We start from the raw sequence: 22343 nt of genomic DNA, 5'->3' as shown, positions 1-22343 counted from the left end.
TATTTTGGATAACAGAATATTACGTATTTTGGAATATTTGCATATAATAATGAAATATCTTGGGAATGGGACCCCAATATACACACATAATGCATTTATATGTTATAAACACTTTATACACACTTTATACACACAGCCTGCAGGTAATTTTATACAATATTTTCAATAATTGTGTAGATCAAGCAAAGTTTGTGCACAGAAATAAAATTCATTTAGGTTTCATATACACCTTATACACACAGCCCAAAGGTAATTTTATACAATATTTTTAATAATTTGTGCCTTAGACAAAGTTTGTGTACACTGAACCATCAAAAAGCAAATGTTTCATTATCTCAGTCATGCCAAAATGATTCCGTATTTCGGAATATTCCGTATTTCGGACTATTTGGATATGGGAGAATCAACCTGTACTGTATATGTTATATTTAAGGCCGGTATAATATTCAGACTTCCGGGAGCACTAAAACCTTTGTACTGTTTGGATAACAAAATGTAACTGGAGAAATGCAAGAGCTAGCCAGATGCACATGGAAGTATTGTTACTGCTGATGTTTTTAACAAATACAATTCAATTCAAATAACAAAAAGACACCAATATAGAAACCTAGGTCACTCACTGTTTTCTAGTGCATGCAAACAAGACCAGCAAGATTATAAAACACTTACTACTACTGCCATCTCATGGCTTAATCTTGACTACTTTCAAACAGCATTGACAAAGCATTCACAAACCAAGAAAGTGCAAAAAATATACTTAAAGCAGAAACTTTTAAATAAATAATACAGAACAAGCATGCTTGCAAAAAATGGAAAACTACTGAAAGATATAAATGTAACACATAGTCAATGCTCAAAATTAAAAAAGGTTTATTTTCAGTGTGGCTATAAGCGACGTCAGGGTTGGCTGGTTTAAACCCCCTTGGTGTAAAGCAAATGGATAAAAAAAAATTAATAATAATAATTTAAAAAAAACATTGTATTTTTATATAAGTTGTGACTACAGACATGGTGCCGTGACTTCTTATAAAAAGGCTTCTATAAAGTAATCCCCCCAATATTATTCCACAAGCTTGTTGCTTGTGGTCTCCATTTGAGTGAGCTGAACAAATACAGTAAATCCACACACAATATAGAAATAGGGAGGGTGAATCAGATGAGAGGTAGTAAATATGCCTAGCATCAGCTAAGACTCCACAAACTCCTCCCCTAATAATCCCTTAGGACTGGAAAAAACCACAACTGACATTATCAAATTTAAAGGGTAAATAACTCCAACACAATAAAGAGGCAATACAGAGAGAAATACCTCATGGTTTAATCTCCTCCTTATTTATTTGAATTCAAAACTTACAGACCTATGGAGATGAGATGCAGCAAGTGCATGCACACTTGCTGATGCCGGGTCCGACGGGTAAGAAGGACCTGAAGTTGGGCTGACGGGTGATGTCGCTAGCGACCCACAGAAGCGTGCATATCATAGGTACACACTAGATGATGTACACGATATGTCGCTCCGATCGGTGGGATCGGACGACATATTGTCTAGTATATACCCAGCTTTAGTCTGGCTCTCTTTTGATGAGATAAAAAATCCTAATAAATTTGGATTTTTAATGTTAGAAAGCATTAAATCATGGTTGATTAAGGTTTCTAATACATGCCAATGTTTCATTAAGCAGCAAATTTTCTTTTAACCTTTTTTTTCCAAATCTGAGCGACATTTAAGAGCAATTATTTTAATAATCCCAGGATGCCTAGGCTAGTTACCCACATCCAAATGCATTTCACATGTGGTTGTACTTGCATTGACCATTAACTGGTTTCCAGAGGCTGCCAGGCAAATGTTCAAGGATAAATCAGGGTGATAATTACCAACTGTCCTTGAGACCAGTAAGGCAGGGTATCAAACTAGTATCTTTTAAGAGCCTAATGTGTGGACTTATTAAGCTGTTACATCACAAATTCCTACATTGCGGTCTACATATTAGAATTGGCTCTATTATGGGTAAGTCCTAGATAAATTGATATAATGTTAGGGACCCACCTGATGGGGTTTCACCGTGACATGGTGGGTGGGCAAGCATTTTGGCCAAATGTTCTAAGAACCTCACTTCTACTCCATGTTAATTGTAGACTTTGTCAGGATTAGTTTTTTATATCCGTATTCTAAATGCTTAGATTGTGCACCTGCATTTTCTTTTTCCTACAAGCTTTTACATCACCCTGAAGAGAGCTTGTAAATAACTCAACTGGGGTACTTCTGGGCATTATGGGCTCTTCTGGGTAGCCTCCTCATACGTCAAAGCTGACCTGCCTCACGCTTTAGCAAGAAAAAGGAGCCGAATATAGGAGGAAACAGCTAATAAGATGACCTTACCCGCTATTTTACAAGTAGTCAGTCTACAGGGGAGATTCAATTCTCAGTGATAACTGTAAAGTGTCTCCCAAAATGGTTGTGCAGAGACGCCAGTAACATCTCTAATTTTTCTTCCAGGCAAAGTCTAGCTACAGTACTACACAGTAATGTGCGCAGCCTAGAACCGCAGCTGATCCAGAATGTGGTTAAAGTAGTTGCATTCTCAGTTGATTATCAAAGATCCACTAAATGGAATCATTAAATAGGTGTATTTACCCCTTACATTCTATAGAATATCTTCTTGCAGAAAGTATACAATCCCTATTTAACTGTACGTCTTCTAAAACATTCCTTAGTTAACCCAGAATGCACGTGCCCCTTGGTACTCATATCACATCATTCAGTTTCCATCTGACAAAAACGGATATCACTACAGTTATTTAGGTTGTAGGCCCTAACCAAACTAAACACAGCTTATAATGGAATTATCCATTATTAAAGGTACTCTAGCCACAAAAGTTTTTATTTGCTTTATTGTGCCTATTACAGAGAAAGGCATAACCTACACACATTTACGTTAAACTGTGCTTGGTTTGAGTGGATTTAAGGACTGACGTTATATTTTCAGTATAGGCAAGAAGATACAGTAATTCTAAAACAGTTAGCAACTGTTTTTGACACATCTGTCCATGACAACCACCACTGTTGGAAGAGAGGAATTGCTATTGCTTGTAGGTGAATCTAAATGAAAAAATTTCTACCTAGAAAAAATGTGCAGTAGTAGGGATCATCAGCTAATCTCCCACTTTTGGACATATAGATAAGGAAATTGAGTGTTACTGGTAAGCCCTAACAATTTTCAAGGGGGCAGTTTCAATTCAGCGCGCTGTTTATAGTGCTGGGAGGGAGCTCCCAGAGCAGCGCGCTATTAAGGCAACTAAATGATTTATTCTCGCACCCTTCTGAGGGTGCGAGGAGAAACCAACTAAAGTGCCGGCTGCGAGGCTGTTTTCCGGCTTAGCGTGTCGCTAACAGCCTCGCGGCCAGCAAATTAGTTGGTTAATGATGGATCTTGCAACTAAACACGCAAGAACTGGCATTCTCCTAGTTATCTTGTAAAAGTAGGACTTAACAGCACGCTGAACTGAACAGCTCCGGCACTCTTCAACTCCCGCTGAACTGAATTGCCCCCAATGGTAGATTTTTGATCAAAATAGGGGTTTCTCTTGACTACACACACATATGGTGCTTACATACGTAACGATTTTTTGAACGATTATCGTTAATGACATTGTTTATCATTTGATTGTTGAAAAAAATCGTTCAGTTCTGAGTTATAACGATGAACGATTATCGTTCATGCGCGTTCCCGTTTGTAATTCAATCTGACTGACAAACTGAACGATTTTCATTAAGGGAAATTACAAAAATCATTTGTAGTTCAAAAAATCGTTCATTACACTTTAAAAAATCTGACAGATAATCGTTCATGAAATCGTTGGTAGCAAAATCGTTGTGTGTGTATGCAGCTATAGCAATAAGTGGCCAAGTAAATGAAAAAAATAGTTGTACAGGTCAGTCTGTTTTCTGTTCTAATTTTTAATAACTCTTGGGTTATATTAAGTCTCTTAAGACTAACATATGGTGGTGTAAAGTAGTACAATATTGAGATGCTGCAAAAGGTGTAATGTTATTTGAGACAGATAATGCAAATGGCAAGATCCAGTACAAGCACAACAAGTGGAAAAAAAACAATTAAATAGTGTAATCAAGAGAGTAGGACATTGCTTAAAGGTAATTATTCAATTGGTAAAAAATATCACTACTGAGTACATTATTAAGGGTCTAAGAAGGCAAATCAATTTTCTGCATTTTCTTAGTATAGTCTGTAGTCTGCTCTTTGATTCCCGCAGGGTTTAATTCTAATTCCTCAATTAAGAATAAGTTTCTTGAAAAGCCACCTCAGCACAATAATCAGATCGGAAAATAACAGAGAACACTGAGCTATAGAGTATACATAGAACAATGCCTATTACTTTGTTTGTTTCATGTTAAATATAATTTGAAATGGACAAAGGGACTCTAAACGTGTGTAATTGTATTAATGAAGGTCAGCATGATAACCCTGCACAACGCCAAACCAATGTATTATCAACACTTTTCAGCTGTTGCTGGTAGACAACAGATGTGGGATGCTGTAATAATATACTTCAGCATACGGGACAAGGAGGGGGTGTAGTAATTAACCTAGACAGGTCATGGTTGCTCAATCACCACTTAGCAGAAGTTCAGTACGGTACTAATTTCTTTTCAGCCCTGTTCTTAAACCCAAATTGTTACATTTAAACAATACTTCCCCACAGACCAAGTGATAAAGGCCATAATTACAAGTCTCCAAATCTCTCTCTCTATAGTTATTATCATTATGCTGAAAATGTAGAGCATCACTGACACCACCAGATGGCAGACACATTGTCATTCTACGGACACTCCCTGCCTGTGTACACTGTATAATGCATTTTTTAAAGGAGCGACTGAAAAAGATTAAACACACGACCATCTCTAACTTGTACATTGTTAGCTTATTTAACCTATTCTATGCCAAGACTGATGATCATGCCTGGTGAAGTAATCAAGTGAAATCCAAATAGAAAATTGAATATGTTTGGAAGAATACAAAATATTAGTCTGTACTTCTGTGCTTTCTTACATTTAGATCACTCAGTGTTTCCATAAGCAGCTTCAAAACAAAGCTAGCTAGAAAACAAATTCGGATTTCAGTCATCAGCCGGGTACTAAACCTAAAAATGGATATTACTAGAAACAGCTTTCTTGTACGTAGATAGGCCAAAAAGCTGCCTGGAGTCAACGGTCCTCAGCAACACAACACACAGATAAAATCATCACTAACTAGCCAATTAAAAACAATGAGCAGCAAATACAGATCACATATATTCTAGATAATAAAAATAACACTTACCTCCAAACCAGTCGGCCGCCTTTTTCACTGGTACCAAAGATTACATTAATCATTTGAACAGTAGCCTACACTATTCCCAAGTAGTTTAGTACTTTATAATACCTCATTCGAAGTAACTTCGGTATGGAGATAAAGACTTAAACTATAACAAAGGTTTACCATCTCCAGATTTCTGCTTAGTGATATTTGTCACCTAGTCTGGAAAAGTACAGTAGGCCATGAAATTCAGTTTTGTATTCTCAAAGAAAAGCTCACAGACCATGAGTGAGGAGGAGTGGTCAGTTGGATGGGGGGTATTAAAGGATGTTTAATAGCCAGCTGCCAATCCTAGCTCATATTCATTTGTAATGTAATACTAAGTGACTGAATCTTACACAAAGGCTAATGGAGACAATGCAAACGGTAACTGATATTTTCTGTTGTGCAAAAATGACCAGATTTATAGATGATGAAAATCTATCTGGAATATCATTGAATGCCAAGAAAAAAAAAATAGGAAATGATAAATACACTGTAATTGAACAGTATTCGAATCTGAACCCATTCTTGTTTAAATGAAGTAAAACAACATATTATGTAAATTTTAAAATGATTGTGCTTGGCTAGAGGTTACTGAATCAGCTTGAGGCAGCTCATTAACTTAATTTGTTATGTTACTTTGCTACTACAGCATATTCTATTTAAATGTATTTATAAGGGTCTGCAGGGCCATTCCTTCATGATGCTAAATAAGGAGCCCTTGAAAGGATCAATGATTCTGATATTATGTACTGACATAATGTGCTAGAAACTTCAACCAAGAATCATCAAATTGTTATTCTCACGAAAATCAAGTGAACACAGGAGATGAACAATCAGCAACATTGTTTAACATAAGATGATCAGGTAAAGCAGAGGATTCTTGTGCTTAGCAAATGTACAGTAACACCTGCGTTAATGTTTTGTCTGTTTTATTTTGCAACTATAAATACGAGCAAAGAACGAATAAAACTCCAACTTCAGTATAAATTTATACATACGTATTTATGTATATATTTATGTATTGCACAGACAATGTGTGAAAGATCACTCTCAGGTTGCCTGTGAGCAAGATAGTAACCAGAGGAGAGCTGTCTGCATCACCCAGCAAGGAGATGAAGAAGAGAGGAAACTGTCACAAGGTGAGAGACAGTGTCAAGCCAGGGAGCGGTGGAGTCAGTCAGTGAGAACTCACGTAGGCTGCAAGGTGCAGCCAGGCTTCAAAGGTTAGGAAGGATTCTGTGTGTCAAGACAAGACTGCCATCTAGGTGACTGAGGCAGTGGTACATGTGTTTGATTTGTCAGTGTTACTGTAATATTATCAATGGATTTTGCTATACAGAATCTTCCCGGCATAATAAAGGCTCTCATGTTATTGACATTATAAAGGTCAGAAATCACAAGAATTTCTTCAACACAACTGTGTGTTCCCAATATAAAAGTAATCGCAAACTGCTAAATAAAGCAGTATTCTTCTATCTACATAACACCAATATTAAAATAAGACCAGAGCAACAAACTTCATATTTTCCTTGTAAAAAGCACCATTCGAACTAGAGTATTATATTTTTTTTCGGTTTCACGGTTATCAAAACTATGAGTTTCAGTAAAGACATCATTTTTTTTGCTCAAGATCAAATTTCTGTCTCTTTAAGCAGTATTGAAACAAGACTCCCACAAGGAATACAGACAGCCAATTAAGTCATGCATTATTGATGCTGTTAGTCTTACTCTGACTATCAATGAAGTAAACAAATAAGTATACAAAACCCTGAAATTATTATCCCCCCTTCCTTATAAAAAAGTATGACAAAGTATATAAGTATGACAAAAAAAATGACAACAATATAAAACACATCTCACTTGATGTAAGTAGTAATTGTGGCTGCAGCAGTATCTTTTCAAAATACTGGAAGCCAAATTGCCCATCAAAATAAATAAACAGAGATTTAAAGAGTCTGTTTATAAAGGTTACCACTAGATGTCACTAGCAATCCAATACAAGCAACAACAAACGCAAAATTTAAATATTTGAGAAAAATATGTTTTATTATATATACTTGTAACTGAAAGGAAAGTATTTAGTTGCTATTTATGTACCTGACAAATAACAATGCCTAAATGATAATGAATCACTTTCGGGATGATTTGTCACGTAAAAGCTTACCCAGATTTAAAACCAGTTATAAAGTGAGCCAGAATAAAATAGGCTTTAAAAAACAGATATTGCCTGAGTCTAATGCTACTGTTGTGCTATGTAATGTGCACTATATATATATGTCTCACACTTAGGTTATGTTTATGTCAGTTAAGTACTAGCACAATTTAGCAGGTATGAATGAAATTTGAAAAGTTATGAGCGTTCGTGTTTATTCCAACACTTAAGCATCACAGCGGATATAAATGTCCAAACGTGCTGGAATTTTGACAATTAAGCAATTTTAAAGATTAGCAGCTGCAATTGCAGCAAGTATGGGCCTATTCCTGATCATCATTTGATCAAGACAGTGAGTGCATCTAATTGTACAACATCATTTGACTGTGCTACCTAACAGTGACTTGTGAGAACACACGTCTATGGCCAAATCTGACATTGATCCATCCGCTTGGTAGTCAGGTCGAACTGTAGATCTAACTGAAATGGCACCTCAAAAGCTTAACAGAACTGAAGATATTTCAGATACAGGGCTGTATTCAATTCAGAGCAAAGAGCAGTATCTCACGTGTTTTTTTGCGAAAACGTCTCGTATTTTTTATCCTTATTCAATTCCCATCCCTTTTTCGGCCTATGTGAAAAGTCAAGGCACTGAAATAGGCGATACTTTTTCTCCACAGAATAGCAGGTGAAAAAAAGTGTAACATCTATATTTTGGAGTGCATATGTTGGGAAAGCACTCAAAACCCTTTATACAACCCCCCAAAGGACAATTAACACAAAAATAAGAATCCAGGAACACCCCAAAAAACGCCCTTGAAATTTGGGGCGAAAATTAAAAAGTGGGGAGACACCTTAAAAAACTAGCGAAATAAGCTTCTGGGGGTGGTCTAAGAAGGGGCCAAGTGTTTTTGGGATTGCAGGTGCTTGTATGACGTAGGAATTTCACTTTTCTAAAACTACACATTAGAGACATTAAAATATGCTAGTACCCATTTTCAAGTACCCCAAATTTGACAAGACTACATATTTTCAACAAAAAAACTGCTTAATGCCATTCTGCACCACTTTTGCAAGGACACTAATAACAAGGATTTTAAACAACTTAAGTACCCCAAATAATATTATTAGGGCAATTGGAACACTTCTACATTGATCCCCAGTGTTAGTGCATCTTTATTTGGGGTACAGACTAATTTCCCCAATTCCGACAGCACTTTCCGCTTGGAGTTTTCGCTTATTTAGTAATTGAATATGGCAAAAAACAAGAGATATGATAAGAACTTACCTTTGTTATCTCTGTTTCTACGAGGTCCATAGGGTCCACAGGGTTGACCTTGGACTATAGCTGGATTGGATCCACTGGGTCCATCCTCCTATATACCCCGCCCCCGAGCCACAGGCACCTCAGTTGGTAAGTAGCGAAGGCCGGAGGAGGAAAAAACAGAGAGAAGGAAGACTGGAACACACAAGAACCATACTCAAAGAAAGGGAGATGAAAAACGGGTGACCAGCAACATAGCCCATATGAAGCAAGTGCGTCAGGGCGGGCGCCCTGTGGACCCTATGGACCTCGTAGAAACAGAGATAACAAAGGTAAGTTCCTACCATATCTCTTGTTTTCTACTTCAGGTTCCATAGGGGGTCCACAGGGTTGACCTTGGGGATTTCCCAAAGCAGTACAACTAAGGGCGGGGACGGTCCTGCGCTGAAAGGAGAATCCGGCGCCCGAAGGATGCATCCTTAGAGGCGAAGGTGTCAAACGCATAGAACCTCAGAAGAGTCTGTATGGAAGACCAGGTGGCCGCCTTACACAGCTGAACAGCCGAGGCGCCACGGCCAGCAGCCCACGAGGGACCCACAGACCGAGTGGTATGAACCTTAAAAGAGGCCGGAACAGGTAAACCTTCCTGTGAATAAACCTCACAAATAACCAAACGAAGCCAACGGGCCAAAGTTTGTTTGTTGGCAGGCCAACCCCTCTTGTGATAACCAAAGAGGACGAACAAAGAATCAGACTTCCGAATGGAACTAGTCCGGTCCACATAAACTTTGAGAGCACAGGTAACATCTAAGGAAGCCTCACCAGCTGAGAGATCAGGTGACTGAAATGCCGGCACAACTATCTCTTGATTAATGTGGAACTTAGAGACCACCTTAGGAAGAAAATCCGGACTGGTGCGAAGCACTGCCCTATCCTGGTGAACAATCAGAAAAGGAGAACGGCAAGAAAGTGCGCCTAATTCTGACACTTTTCTGGTTTAAGCAATCGCCAGGAGAAAAACACAGTCTTAACTGTCAACCACTTGAGTTCCACCGACTCAAGAGGTTCAAATGGAGGACCCTGTAAGGCCCGAAGCACCACTGCCAAATCCCAAGGAACCACTGGTGGAACAAAAGGAGGCTGAATTCTAAGAACACCCTGAAAAAAAGTGCGGACATCAGGCAGAGTAGCGATCCTACGCTGGAACCACACAGAAAGTGCAGACACATGAACAATCAAAGAAGCTAGGCGTAAACAGAGGTCCAACCCAGACTGAAGGAACGCCAAAATCCTAGAAACACGAAACACTTGAGGATCGTAGTTTCTGGACTCACACCACTGAAATTAGTATGCCACTCTGTGGTAAATCCTGGCGGAAGCAGGCTTGCGCGCCTGTAGCATTGTGCTGATGACTGAACTGGAAAAACCCCGGGACATTAAGACGGATGTCTCAAGAGCCACGCCGTCAGAAGACAGACGACCCAGATCCAGGTAAAGGCAGGGCCCCTGAGACAACAGGTCCCGACGTTGAGGCAGAAGAAACGGAATGTTGATGGATAGGCCCCGAAGATCGGAGTACCAGGGATGTCTGGGCCATGCTGGAGCCACCAGCAGAAGCGTGCTGCCATGCTGTTTAAATTTCCAAAGGACCCAAGGGAGCAGGGATATCGGAGGGAATAGATACGCCAGCTGAAATGTCCATTTCACTGACAGTACGTCCACCAGGCTTGCACCGGCGTCTCTTGTCCTGGACCCGTACGCAGGCAGTTTGTGATTGTGACGGGAGGCCATGAGGTCCACCTCTGGCCGTCCCCACCTGTCCACGAGTAGTTGAAATACCTCTGGGTAAAGGGACCATTCCCCGAGATGCACGTCGTGACGGTTGAGGAAGTCCGCTTCCCAATTGAGAACTCCTGGAATGAAGACTGCCGAGATGGCCGGAAGGTGGCACTCCGCCCAAGACAGGATGCGTGACACCTCCGACATCGCTGCTAGACTACGAGCCCCCCCTTGACTGTTGATGTACGCCACCATGGTGGCGTTGTCGGACTGAACTTGCACTACCCTTCCTTGAAGAGCGTGACCGGACAACTGAAAGGTCCTTTACATGGCCTGAAGTTCCAGAATGTTGATGGGAAGAACTGCTTCTTCCGCCGTCCAATGGCCCTGAAGTGAAAGTGGACCTGTCACTGCCCCCCAACCCCAGAGACTGGCATCTGTCGTGAGCAGAACCCAGTCCGGGATCCAAAAGGGGCGACCCTTGGTGAGATGAGATGTCTGAAGCCAAATAGCCAGTGACAGGTGCACCTCCGGAGACAACACCAGCATCTGTGTCCTGATCCGGTGTGGTAACCTGTTCCAGTTGGATACAATCAGCCCCTGCAGGTGCCAGGAATGAAACTGGGCATACTCCACCATGTCGAATGTCGACACCATGGACCCCAGAACTCTCATTGCCGAGTGAACCGATAACTGGGAACTCTTCAGACAACTGCTCACTCGTAGTTGTAAGGAGGAAACCTTTTCTGGAGTCAGAAAGATCCTTTGCTGATGAGAGTCCAGAAGGGTTCCCAAATGAACCATCCTTTGTGACGGAATGAGGGAGGACCAGTTTATCAGCCACCAGTGCGCTTGCAGACAAGCGATTGTCAGATGCAGATGTTGCAAAAGTACCTCCGGAAAGCCTGCCAGCAATAGGAGATCATCCAAATACGGCAGAAACCGTATACCCTGGCTGCGAAGATGGGCAGCCATAACCTTGGTGAACACCCTTGGAGCCGTGGAAAGACCAAAGGGCAGAACCTGAAACTGAAGTGAAGCTGGCGTAAAGCAAACCTCAGATACCGTTGGTGTGAAGGGGCTATAGGAACATGAAGGTAGGCGCCCTGGATGTCCAGGAAGACAATATAATCCCCCGGTTCCATAGCCAGAATGATGGAACACAGAATTTCCATCCTGAATTTGGGCACTCTGAGGAACTTGTTCAGCGACTTCAGGTTGAGGATAGGCCGATGAGACCCAATGGGTTTTGGAACCAGAAACAGAGATGAATAGTAACCTGTCCCGCATTGAGAAAGTGTAACGGGAACAATGACCCTTGCTTTCAGCAAGGACTGTATGACTTCCTGAACCTGCAACGCCTTGGTCTTGTTCTGAGAAAGACTTGTGCAAAAGAACTGTTGGGGGGGGGGGTCTGCGACGAAAGGAAAGGGCATACCCCTGAGAGACCACTTCTCGTACCCAAGCATCCGTGGTGGTATTGCACCAGCGCTGGGCGAATTGAAGAAGTCGGCCTCCCACTCTGGGAACCCCCAGACAGAGGCCCGTCCCATCAGGCTGAAGGCTTATCTTCTGGCTTGGAAGCAGGGCGTCTAGCACTCCAGGCCTGCTTCATTTGTTTAGGGGAGGTCTTGGTCGATGACTGCCGTGGGAAAGACTAACCCTTGGACTTACCCTGAGTACGAAAGGACCAAAAAGCAGAGGTTCTAGCTTTAGAAGGCGCAGATGCTGATGGCAGAAACGCCGACTTAGACTTCGCTAGGGTATCAACAATTTTGTCCAGGTCAGGGCCGAAAAAAATCTCCCCATTAAAGGGCAAGGCCTCCAGGCCCTTCTTGGAATACGCATCTGCTCTCCAAGAACGGAGCCACAAAGATCGGCGAGCAGAGTCTGCTGCCACCGAAACACTGCAAGTCAGAAGACTGGCATCCAAAGACACTTCTCCAATATAGGAATCGGCATCCCTCATATGTCCCACCAAAGTTCTCTGAACCTCCGGAACTTCCTCAGGAAAAGTGTCGTCCAAGACAATGGCCCAGCTCCCAATGACTTTAGCCACCCAAGAGATGGCCACGGACAGAGTGCTACCGTCCCTAAGAGCGAATAAACTGACTTTAAACAAGTCTCCATCTTCCTGTCTGTGGGATCTTTCAGGGATGAAATGGAAGGCATAGGCAAGGTAGCACTCTTGATTAAGCGAGTAACATGAGAATCCACTGCAGACTGAGTTTCCCACTTTTTCCAATGACCTGCAGGAAACTGATAACTAGATGCTAAACGTTCTGAGGCTGGAACCTCTTACTAGGCGACTGCCAGGCCTCCGCCACATGATCAGTCAGCTGGTCAGAAAGAGGAAAAACCGCCGAAGTCACTTTTGCCTACTTAAAATTCGGATACTTGGACTTAGGGGCCGATGCGTCATCCTCTATATCAAGAATGGACCGCACCGCTCTTACCAATGCCGGCACATTAATGGAGAATTTAGGTTCCACCTCCCAGACATGAGAATCTGAGTCAGAACCCTCAGGCAATTCCCCCTCATCTGAGGACACTTCTGATAGTTGCGCAGACTGGGATGACATAACAGGGTGTTTAGACGCCTTTTGAGGCTTGTCATTCCGTAACATAGTTTGAAAAGAGGAAGATGAGGCCGCCAAACTCTGGACTGAACTAGACAATACATCCACCCATGGTGGTTGACCTGCCTGCGGGAGACCCTGGAAGGGAATGACGGAGTGCTGTGTCAACGGAGAAGACTGAATATACAAAGGTAACCCTGTATATTGATTAACAGTCTGAGACCCTGGGGGAGACTGCAATAATTGCGGTAAACCCGGAGAAGGAGGGATGGATGGCTGGAGTAACCCCCTATGGGGGAGAGCAGTCGGGACCGCCAGACGCCCAAGGAGGATCCTGTGCCAAATTTGGGGCATTAGAGGGACCAGGTAACTGACGGCACCTCACACACAGCCCATCCTGTGTTAAATCCTCCATATTTAACCCTGCAGCGCAACGACTGCAGGAGAGCAGAGTGGGAGCCGCAGAGCGCTCAACTTCCTCATCAGACATGATAAATATATATACAGATATATACCAACACAACAGGAAAGCTAAGTGTTACTTTTGGCGTACCCACAACCATGCAGCACACAAGCCCACAGATATGGCGCCGTGTAGCACACAACTGTATGTGACCGACCTCACAAATACATGAATTTATATAAGTGAGATCTAAGAAAAGCCCTTCCCACACACACCTGTCAGGGCTTTAGGAAAAGAAAAGGGATAGGTATAGAGCAGGCCTGGCCAACCTGTGGCTCTCCAGCTGTTGTCAAACTACAAGTCCCAGCATGACCTGTTACAATTTTGCTATTAGAGAGTGCTAAAACTGTTGCAGGGCATGCTGGGACTTGTAGTTTCACAACAGCTGGAGAGCCACAGGTTGGCCAGGCCTGGTATAGAGTGACAGTCAGTACAAATAAAACACAGACAGTCAGCACTAGCAAAAGTCACAATACATTCAACCTGCCCAGATTCAGTGTCTGGGAGGGCTATAGTGCTGTGTAAACTGTCCTAGCAGGGGGGAGGTACACAGGGGGACCAGTCCACGCACTATTCGAGTGATCTGCGATGTGCCTCAGGAAAGATGGCCGTTGGAGAACTCACTGGAAGTGTGGCCATAGAAGGAATGCAGCTCAGCGTTGCCAGACCTAAGCGGAAAGGCTGCCTCCCCTGGCTGGTTATTAACCCCTGGCATGCCAGGTCCCAATTACCACCATAGTTCCCTGGTGGCCTAGTGGACGTGCAGGGCCCAGTCGCAGAAGAGGGATAGCCTGCCGCCGCCTCCTGTATGTTCCCAGAGCCCCCAGGTGAAGGACTGCAGATTACACACGCGTGTCACTGGCAGCGGCGACCCGCGAGGCTTACCTGATCCCAGTCGATCCGGCCACAGTCCAGGGATCCCCCAGAGTCTGTACTAGCTAGGCTCTGGGGCCCCGCCGTGATCCCCAGATCTGTACTGACGTCACGGCGCCGGCGGGGTGTAGGAGCGGCAGCATGGTCGTCCACTGGACAGTCCGACGCTGCCACTCTGATGAGTGTAAAGTAGAAAATAACACTATAAACTCAAAAAATAATAAATATAAGCTTAGCCCAAACAGGGATCAGACTGCACTCAGCGGACTTCAAACATCAAACTGGTTTATTCCATTATCAATGATTCAAGACAACACAAGTCTTTTCATCCTAATGAAAAAACTTGTGTTGTCTTGAAACGTTGATAGTGGAATAAACCACAATATGATGTTTGAAGTCTGCTGAGTGCCGGCTGATCCCTGTTTAATAGGGGGGGGACTCACTCACAAACTCATCAACACCCAGCCCAACCCCCTGGATCTAGAAACATGAAAATCTGGGAGTATATGCCTTCCATGACGTAGGTACCAACTAAGAAGGGATATTTCAAAATCGACTCCTACGGGGGTAAAACGGGCTGAAATGTTTCCTACCCTTGTGCAACGTTCAGCCTGACTGACTCATCATGGCTGTAGCTCAGTTCACTATTCAAACACAAACTGACACCCCAAACATCACTGGCAGTTGGTGTGGCTCCCCTATTTGAATAGTGAGAGATGGGAATGTGTTACTACACAGGCGAGGGAGGGGAATGTCAAATGTGTTACTACGGGGTGAGGGAAGGGAATGTGTTACAACATTGGAGAGAAATGTGATGCGTTACTACAGGGTAAGTGGGGGTATTGTGTTACTCCAGAGGTGATGAAAGGGAATAGGTTACTACAGGTGTGAGGGAGGGTACTGTGTCTGAGGTAGGGATATTTCTACACAGCTAAGGGAGGGGAATGTTGAATGTGTTACAACATGAGTTAGGGAGGCAAATGTGTTACTACAGAGGTGAGTGGGGAAATTGTGTTACTACAGAGGTGAGGGAGGGTAACGTCTTAAGGCCGGTATCCACTAGACAATATGCTCCATGAGCGATATTGTCTAGTGTTTCCCCGGCAATGATGTGTTAATGTCGTTAATGACATTGGAGTACCCACACTGAACGATATCACATCACCCTCCCTCATCCCCGTACTTGCAGAACCTGACAATATCGAGGTTGCCCTGCAAGTACGGGCGATGATACATGTCATCAGCAACCATCAGGGGCGCGCATCGCTGGTCGTTGACGGCATAACGTTATCGTTCAAATCTGCAAATTTATCGTGTAGTGCATATGCGTCTTTACTATAGCAGTGAGGGAAGGGATGCATTACTATAGGAGGTGAAGGATTAAGGTGTTACTGGAGTGGCGAGATTGAAATGGAAACCGTAAATATCTAGAGGTCTACCTGGGTGAAATCAGGTACATCAGCTGGTGTATTTATATAATCACCATGGTAACATAAGGAACGATACAAATGTGTCTTCATACATCTACCCTCAATACACCATGCAGCATGAATGACCCACCAGGTTCCGTGCGACTGATAGGGCTAGCTCAAAAAATGCGTCTTAGTCGCAATGTGATGTGACTAAGACACACCAGGGGACTGCACTAATTTGATATGTGACACTTGTATATCTGTGTGCGACTGAATCAAACACTCCATTCACAGATTCAGACTTGGGGCCGAATTCAATCGCCGAAAAGTTTTCAGCAATTTGCGCTTTTTTCGCCAAAGGATCTCCGTATTCAATTTCTGGGAGTTTTCGCCTAGGCAAAAAACAGGCGAAAAAGTTTCTCCAGCAAAAGGCAGGAGAAAAGAAGTGCAAAATCCATATTTTGGGGTACAAATGTGGGGAAAAAAATTATCTTAATTCATCCCAAAAAAGACATGTCATTTTTGGGGCAAAAAAGTAAAAAGTTTGGGAAAATGGGTAAAAAGTAGGGGGCTAGCTATTTTGGGGGGCTATAAGGTTAAGACAGGTGTTTTTAAGATTGCAGGAAGCTGCAGCAGGTGTATTTTTTAAATCTTCACTTTAAAGACACCAAAATATACTAGTACCCATTCACATGTACCCCAAATTTATCTGAAACACTTAGTTTTCTCAAAAAACATTGCTTTATATAATTTTTCACACTTATGCAAACATGCATATAACAGCCATTTGACTAATTTTAAGATCATTAAATACTTTTATTAGGGCTATTAATACTCTTTTATATTGATTCCCAGGGTCAGTGAGGCTTTTTTTGGTGTACAGACTGATTTCCCCAAAATATGCTGTCCTTATTGCTAGTTTCGTTATTAAATACACTTGCCTATCTGCGTTTTCGCCTGTTTTGGAATTGAATACAGAGATAAGCGGGGACGCGCATGGCGAAAACATCGCCTCCAAATAGGCGAAATCATTGCACTTTTCGCAGACCTCTGCTTTTCGTGGCTAATTGAATTTGCTTCTTAGTCGCACAGAGATGTACAGTGTAGCATATCAAATTAATCAATGCAGTCTCCTGGTGCGACACAGCCACATTGCAACTAATGGTGCATACACACGGTCAGATTTTTCCTTCAGATCTGAACGATAGCGATTTAAAAATCATTCATTCATTCATATCTGAAGGAAAATCTGACATATCTGACATGCCTGAACGATGGACAATGAACGATGCGCGTTCCCGTTTGTCAGATAACGATATCTGACATCTGATGTGTTTGCAGTCAGACTTGAACAATTCCATTCATTTTAATGCAGTCAAAAATCGTTCATCTGACAAATCTGACCGTCTGTATGCTCCATAAGATGCCTTTTCGTCCAAAAAACACACTGAGTAAGCAGAGTCGTACAGAACCTGGCTCACAGGGAGGGGCCGTTTGACGTGACTGTAACAACAATGTATGAGGACACATGTATTTGTCTAAAAGAACAAGAACTTGCACTCACATACATTTTACTTTGTCAAAATATGTACAAGCCTTCACAAATGTTTGAATGTGATCTGTAATACTGTATAATTTATTTTAGGAGTAGTTATTTCTTTTAATAGTTCTATTATTTACAACTATTTATAATTATTTCCAGAATTTCTCTCATGCTGCACTTTGGTGGTCATTCACACCTGCTCGTGAGCGGCAGTACGCTCGCAAGCGGGTCAATGTTCCCCCACTGCGCATGCGCACGACGGAGGGAGCTCCGTCGTGCGCATGCGCGAGACCCGGTGAGCGACGGGCTCACCATCGCTCCGGGTCTCGCACCAAAGGGGGCGTGCTGTCGATGTTGATTGACAGCACGTCCCCTTTGGTGGGCGTGCCTGCCAGACGGAGGCGTTCCCATGGGAACGCCTACCGTCTCAAGCCGGCCCCACTGACATCACTAGTGATGTCAGTGGGAGTGATTTTGGCTCTGATAGAGCCAGGGTCTCCGTCGCAAGCCCGATGATCGCGATGGTCAAGACCATCGCGACCATCATCATGGACGCTCGCTATAGCTGTGGGTGGTAACCCACAGCTATGCGAGCATCCATGAGGACGCTCCAAAAAAAGGTAGGAGGGCCCTGATTCAGAGTGAGCGCTCTGGTCAAGAGCGTTCAGCTCTGAATCAGGCCCTTTGTTCCCAGGATGCTCTACCTTATGGTACCAGATACTCACTGAGGACCAAATGTAGAGTTAGTAATAAATCCAGTTGAATGTTGAAAATATGCATCTGGACAAATCATGTTGCCACAATGCAAGTGTACAAATGCATTATAAACTCTTTTGAATACAGAAAATACTGCTTCTTCAGCAGGTAGCAACACATGTGCAGCTATATTTTAACACTACACAACTGCATCTATATGGATTAATTCAAACTCTCTATGGGCTTTATTTACAAAGTGGCAAGTGCAGTTTAAAATTTTCAACCAGCCGGGAAGCGTCGGCTTTGCTTTTTAAATAAAGCACTATGAGGAGATTTATCAAAGCTTGGTGAGAGATAATGTTGAGAGAGATAAAGGACCAACCAAGTACAGCCTGTAAAATGACAGGAGCTGATTGGTTAACACTTTCTCTATCAACAAGCTTTGATAAAACTCCCCGTATGTTTCTTTAAAACAGCCATATTATCTCAGCACATAACACCACGTGGGTTGTTGTTTTTTTTTAAGTTTCTAAATTAACATTATGCCACATTTGATTGCTCCTGAAAAAGTTGGTGTACAAAGTTACACCAAAAGCATGCTTTGGGCTGGATTCAATCCAACGTGAATTGAATAGCGCTGGGAAGGTAGCTCTAGTAGCTATTCAACTCTGCGCGCTGTTAGGCCGGGGGAATGCCCGTTCTCCCGCCCCTAGCGCCTTAAGCAGTGTGTTTAGTCGTGAGAACGGCCATCAGTGGCGGAACTCCCGGAGACAATGGAGTCATTTGCCGTCAGGCGCCAGCCCTGAAGGGGGCACCTGGCTCCATTGTCTGCCGGTCGTTCCGGGCACTGGAGAAGGAGCGCCGCTGATCGGCGCTCCACCTCCAGTTGTGTAACTACGGAGGGTGCAGGGGGTGCGGTCGCACCCCCTGCACCCTCCATTTGCCGGGCGCCCGCTGAGTGTGTTACCAGCGGGCGCCCGCTGAGTGTGTTACCAGCGGGCGCCCGCTGAGTGTGTTACCAGCGGGCGCCCGCTGAGTGTGTTACCAGCAGGCGCCCGGCCGGAGGCAGAGCTCACCACCCCTGAGCTCCCTCCGGCTTCCGGGTCCCACAGTGCACTATGGCGTCACTCCCATAGTTCCGAGGAGCGGGCGCCGGGGACGGACGGCAGTAGCACTGGAGCGGGGTTTAAGGTAAGTATTGTTTTTTTTTTTATTTTATGTGTGTGTACGCGGGGGGAGGGGGGCATTGCAGTGGGCACTACTGGGGCATTAAAGGGGCACTACTGGGGGCATTGCAGGGGGCACTACTATAGGCTTACTACTGGGGGCTAACTACTGGGGGCATTACAGGGGGCTCATACAGGGGGCACATACAGGGGGCTTACTACTGGGGGCACTACAGGGGGCTTACTACTGGGGGCACTACAGGGGGCTTACTACTGGGGGCACTACAGGGGGCACTACAGGGGGCTTACTACTGGGGCCTCAAATGGAGGCAGTACAGGGGCCTTACTAATGGGGCATCAAATGGGAGTACTACAGGGGGCATTACAGGGGCCTCTCTACTGGGGGCGTCATATAGGGGCACTACAGTGGCATTACTACTGGGGTCATCATATGGGGGCACTACAGGGGCCCGTACTACTGGGGGCAATACAGGGGCCTTACTATTGGGGGCACTATTGGGAGCACTACAACTGGGGGCATTGCAGGAAGCATTACTACTGGGAGCAATACAAAGGCATTACAACTGGGGGAACTGCATAGGGAGACCACTACTGAAGGTACTGCATTGTGGGACCACTACTGGAGGCACTGCAAAGGGGGACCATTACTGGGGGGCACTACATAGGCGGGCACTGTATAAAAGGAACTACATAGGGGGGCGGCGGGAGCTGGGGCTGGCATAGTTGCTGGGGGGGGGTAAATTTTAATTTGGGGGTTGGGGCACCAACATTTATCTTGCCTCCGGGCACCTGGGATGAAGTTACGCCACTGACAGGCATTCCCAGGAGGGATGCGAGAAGAAATCCTTAGTCGGGCTTAGCAGCACACTGAATTGATAGCTCTGGGAGCTCATTCCCAGCGCTATTCAATTTGCGTTGTATTGAATCGAGCACTTTATTAGCGTGTGTTTTTACTTCTTTTTCAATTGATTATTTTTGTGGATCTGCTTATGTACCTTTTTGTTGTGACTTAAGGAATAAAAAGCATTAAAAAATAAACAGAATTCATTAAAACATACCAGGCTATTCATCTCTGAAGACTCATAACTTCCACATGGATGAACATTTGTATGAACATTTCCAATAGGCTCCATTCCTTCTTCGTCCCACATGTATGTTCCATCAGAGCTGTCAGATGGAGAAAGCTCAAGAGATGATGGGTCTCTATAATCCATATCTGGAGAAATCCTGTTCTCTGCATTAGGACTGTTGATTGTTTCGGCTTCATTTTTAACTAAAAGCATATAAAAGCACAAAACAGCCAAGTCAAGTTTTATAGAAGTATTATTGTTTTGGGCATTCTAAGCTTACATGATTCTGTGCGACTACCACCATGTATTCCCTAAACAAAAGCATGACGCTTTATTTTTGAGAAGACAAGTTGTGATATATTTTTTTTTTATTATTTAGCTTTAACTGTAAGGTACATACTAACAAACACTAACAGAGCACTTAAAAAAAATCTTGCTTTATCATTATTCTAAAATACACTGCCAAGAACCTTCATATACTAGTACGATACGGGACACTAGCTCAGTTGCCAAGGTAATTTTTTTTACCCTGATTAAACCAAACAAGAGAATTATTATTTATCTTCTGTAGTTATTTCTATTCAGTGTGTAAGCTACACAGAGCTAGTAATAAAATGAACAGTGAATGTACAGACAGGTAACACGACATGAATATAATTTGTCCACCACATTCTGATTTCAAAATGTTGTTCTAATCCAAATGTAATAGCCTGCAAACTTTTCAGCTCGAGGCTACTACTGCGATTCTGTGCAACAACATGTCCCCTTGTCCAGTAGGATTTCATAGGGGTACCTATAATAAAAATCTGCGAGATTATATCCATTGAGGTGAACCTTGTGGTTACATCAGTGGATACAATGTTGTGGTTCTCACAATAGACTTCAATGGAGATTTCTTACCATTGAAGTCTATGGAGGAGACAGCTGACTGTACACAGCCAATCAGCGAGCAGCTCCGACGAGGCGCCTGCTAATTGGCTGGCAGCTCCTACAATGACTGGGCACACGTGTTTCCCAGTCATTCGCGTGGAGGAAAGGCATGTGTAAACACATACATCTTATCCTGTCCGGCATGGTTTCGGATTTGTGCGGTTTTTTTTTTGGAACCACATGTATTCCTACAGAGACCGAAAAGGACATGAACATCGCATAGGAGAGGTAAGTATGGAATTTTTATTATAGGTACCCCTATGGAATCTTACTGGACAAGGGGACATGATGTCATCAGGGATACTAGGCGAGTGTGTGTGTATGTATGTTATAATAAACTTTTACTGACATGGTGTGTGCTGTGTTGTTGTTTTTTTTTTAAAGTATCTCTTTGGCTGTGGAACTACAGGTACTAGCGGGCCCGTAATGCCCCACATGCTGGTACTTGTGGTTCTCCAAGTATCAGCATGCGGGGGACGCTTAGATTCACAGCTAAAGACAATATTTTTACTTCTAATTTTTACACAACACTACACTATCAACCTGGCACCCAGCAGCCAGGGGTGCCAGGGATAGGCCCGGGCTATCAGCCTTGGCTTGGGGTGCCACCAGGGATCCCCAGCCTTGGCTGACTAGCCAGGTGTAATGCTTTGGACGGGGAAACCGGTGAAAGGTTTTCCCTGGCTGTGGCATTACCCCCACCCCCCGGTGCTGGTTATGGAAATTACAAGGGACCCCATCTCGTTTTGTTCTGTTTTTTCACAACCAGGACTGGCTCAGCAAAGCCCTGTGCTGGTACTTAATACACAGGGACCCCCTACGCATTTTGGCCCCTGTATTTTTAGAACCAGGATAGGCTTTATATGTCCAGGGGCTGGTTACGCTTTTGGGGAGGGGATGCACGTCTTTTTTTTTAAAAAAATGATAAAAAAAAGGGTTTTTATATGTGCATGTTTCTGTGCTACTCTGAAGGTGTAATGATGTGGGACAATTATGTTGAAGTGTAAATGATGCGGGACAGGCATGAGGAGGTGT

The 22343-nt window shown here is 43.5% G+C and overlaps 1 protein-coding gene across 3 annotated transcripts in view; it reads right to left on the bottom strand.

Moving 5' to 3' along the window:
- CCSER2 (coiled-coil serine rich protein 2) overlaps positions 1-22343 on the bottom strand; it is a 172117-nt gene that overhangs the window by 79839 nt on the left and 69935 nt on the right. For all 3 annotated transcript variants that reach the window (XM_088472236.1, XM_088472237.1, XM_088472238.1), the window contains exon 3: positions 20367-20581. In XM_088472236.1, the coding sequence (XP_088328362.1) occupies positions 20367-20581 (215 nt within the window). The remainder of the gene's footprint in view (positions 1-20366; positions 20582-22343) is intronic.

The sequence above is a fragment of the Taudactylus pleione genome, unplaced genomic scaffold (genome assembly GCF_031769625.1).
Source record: "Taudactylus pleione unplaced genomic scaffold, aTauple2 ptg000121l, whole genome shotgun sequence".
Taxonomy (NCBI): domain Eukaryota; kingdom Metazoa; phylum Chordata; class Amphibia; order Anura; family Myobatrachidae; genus Taudactylus; species Taudactylus pleione.
Note: the sequence above shows the minus strand (reverse complement) of the source record. Positions and strands in the feature narration are given on the sequence as shown.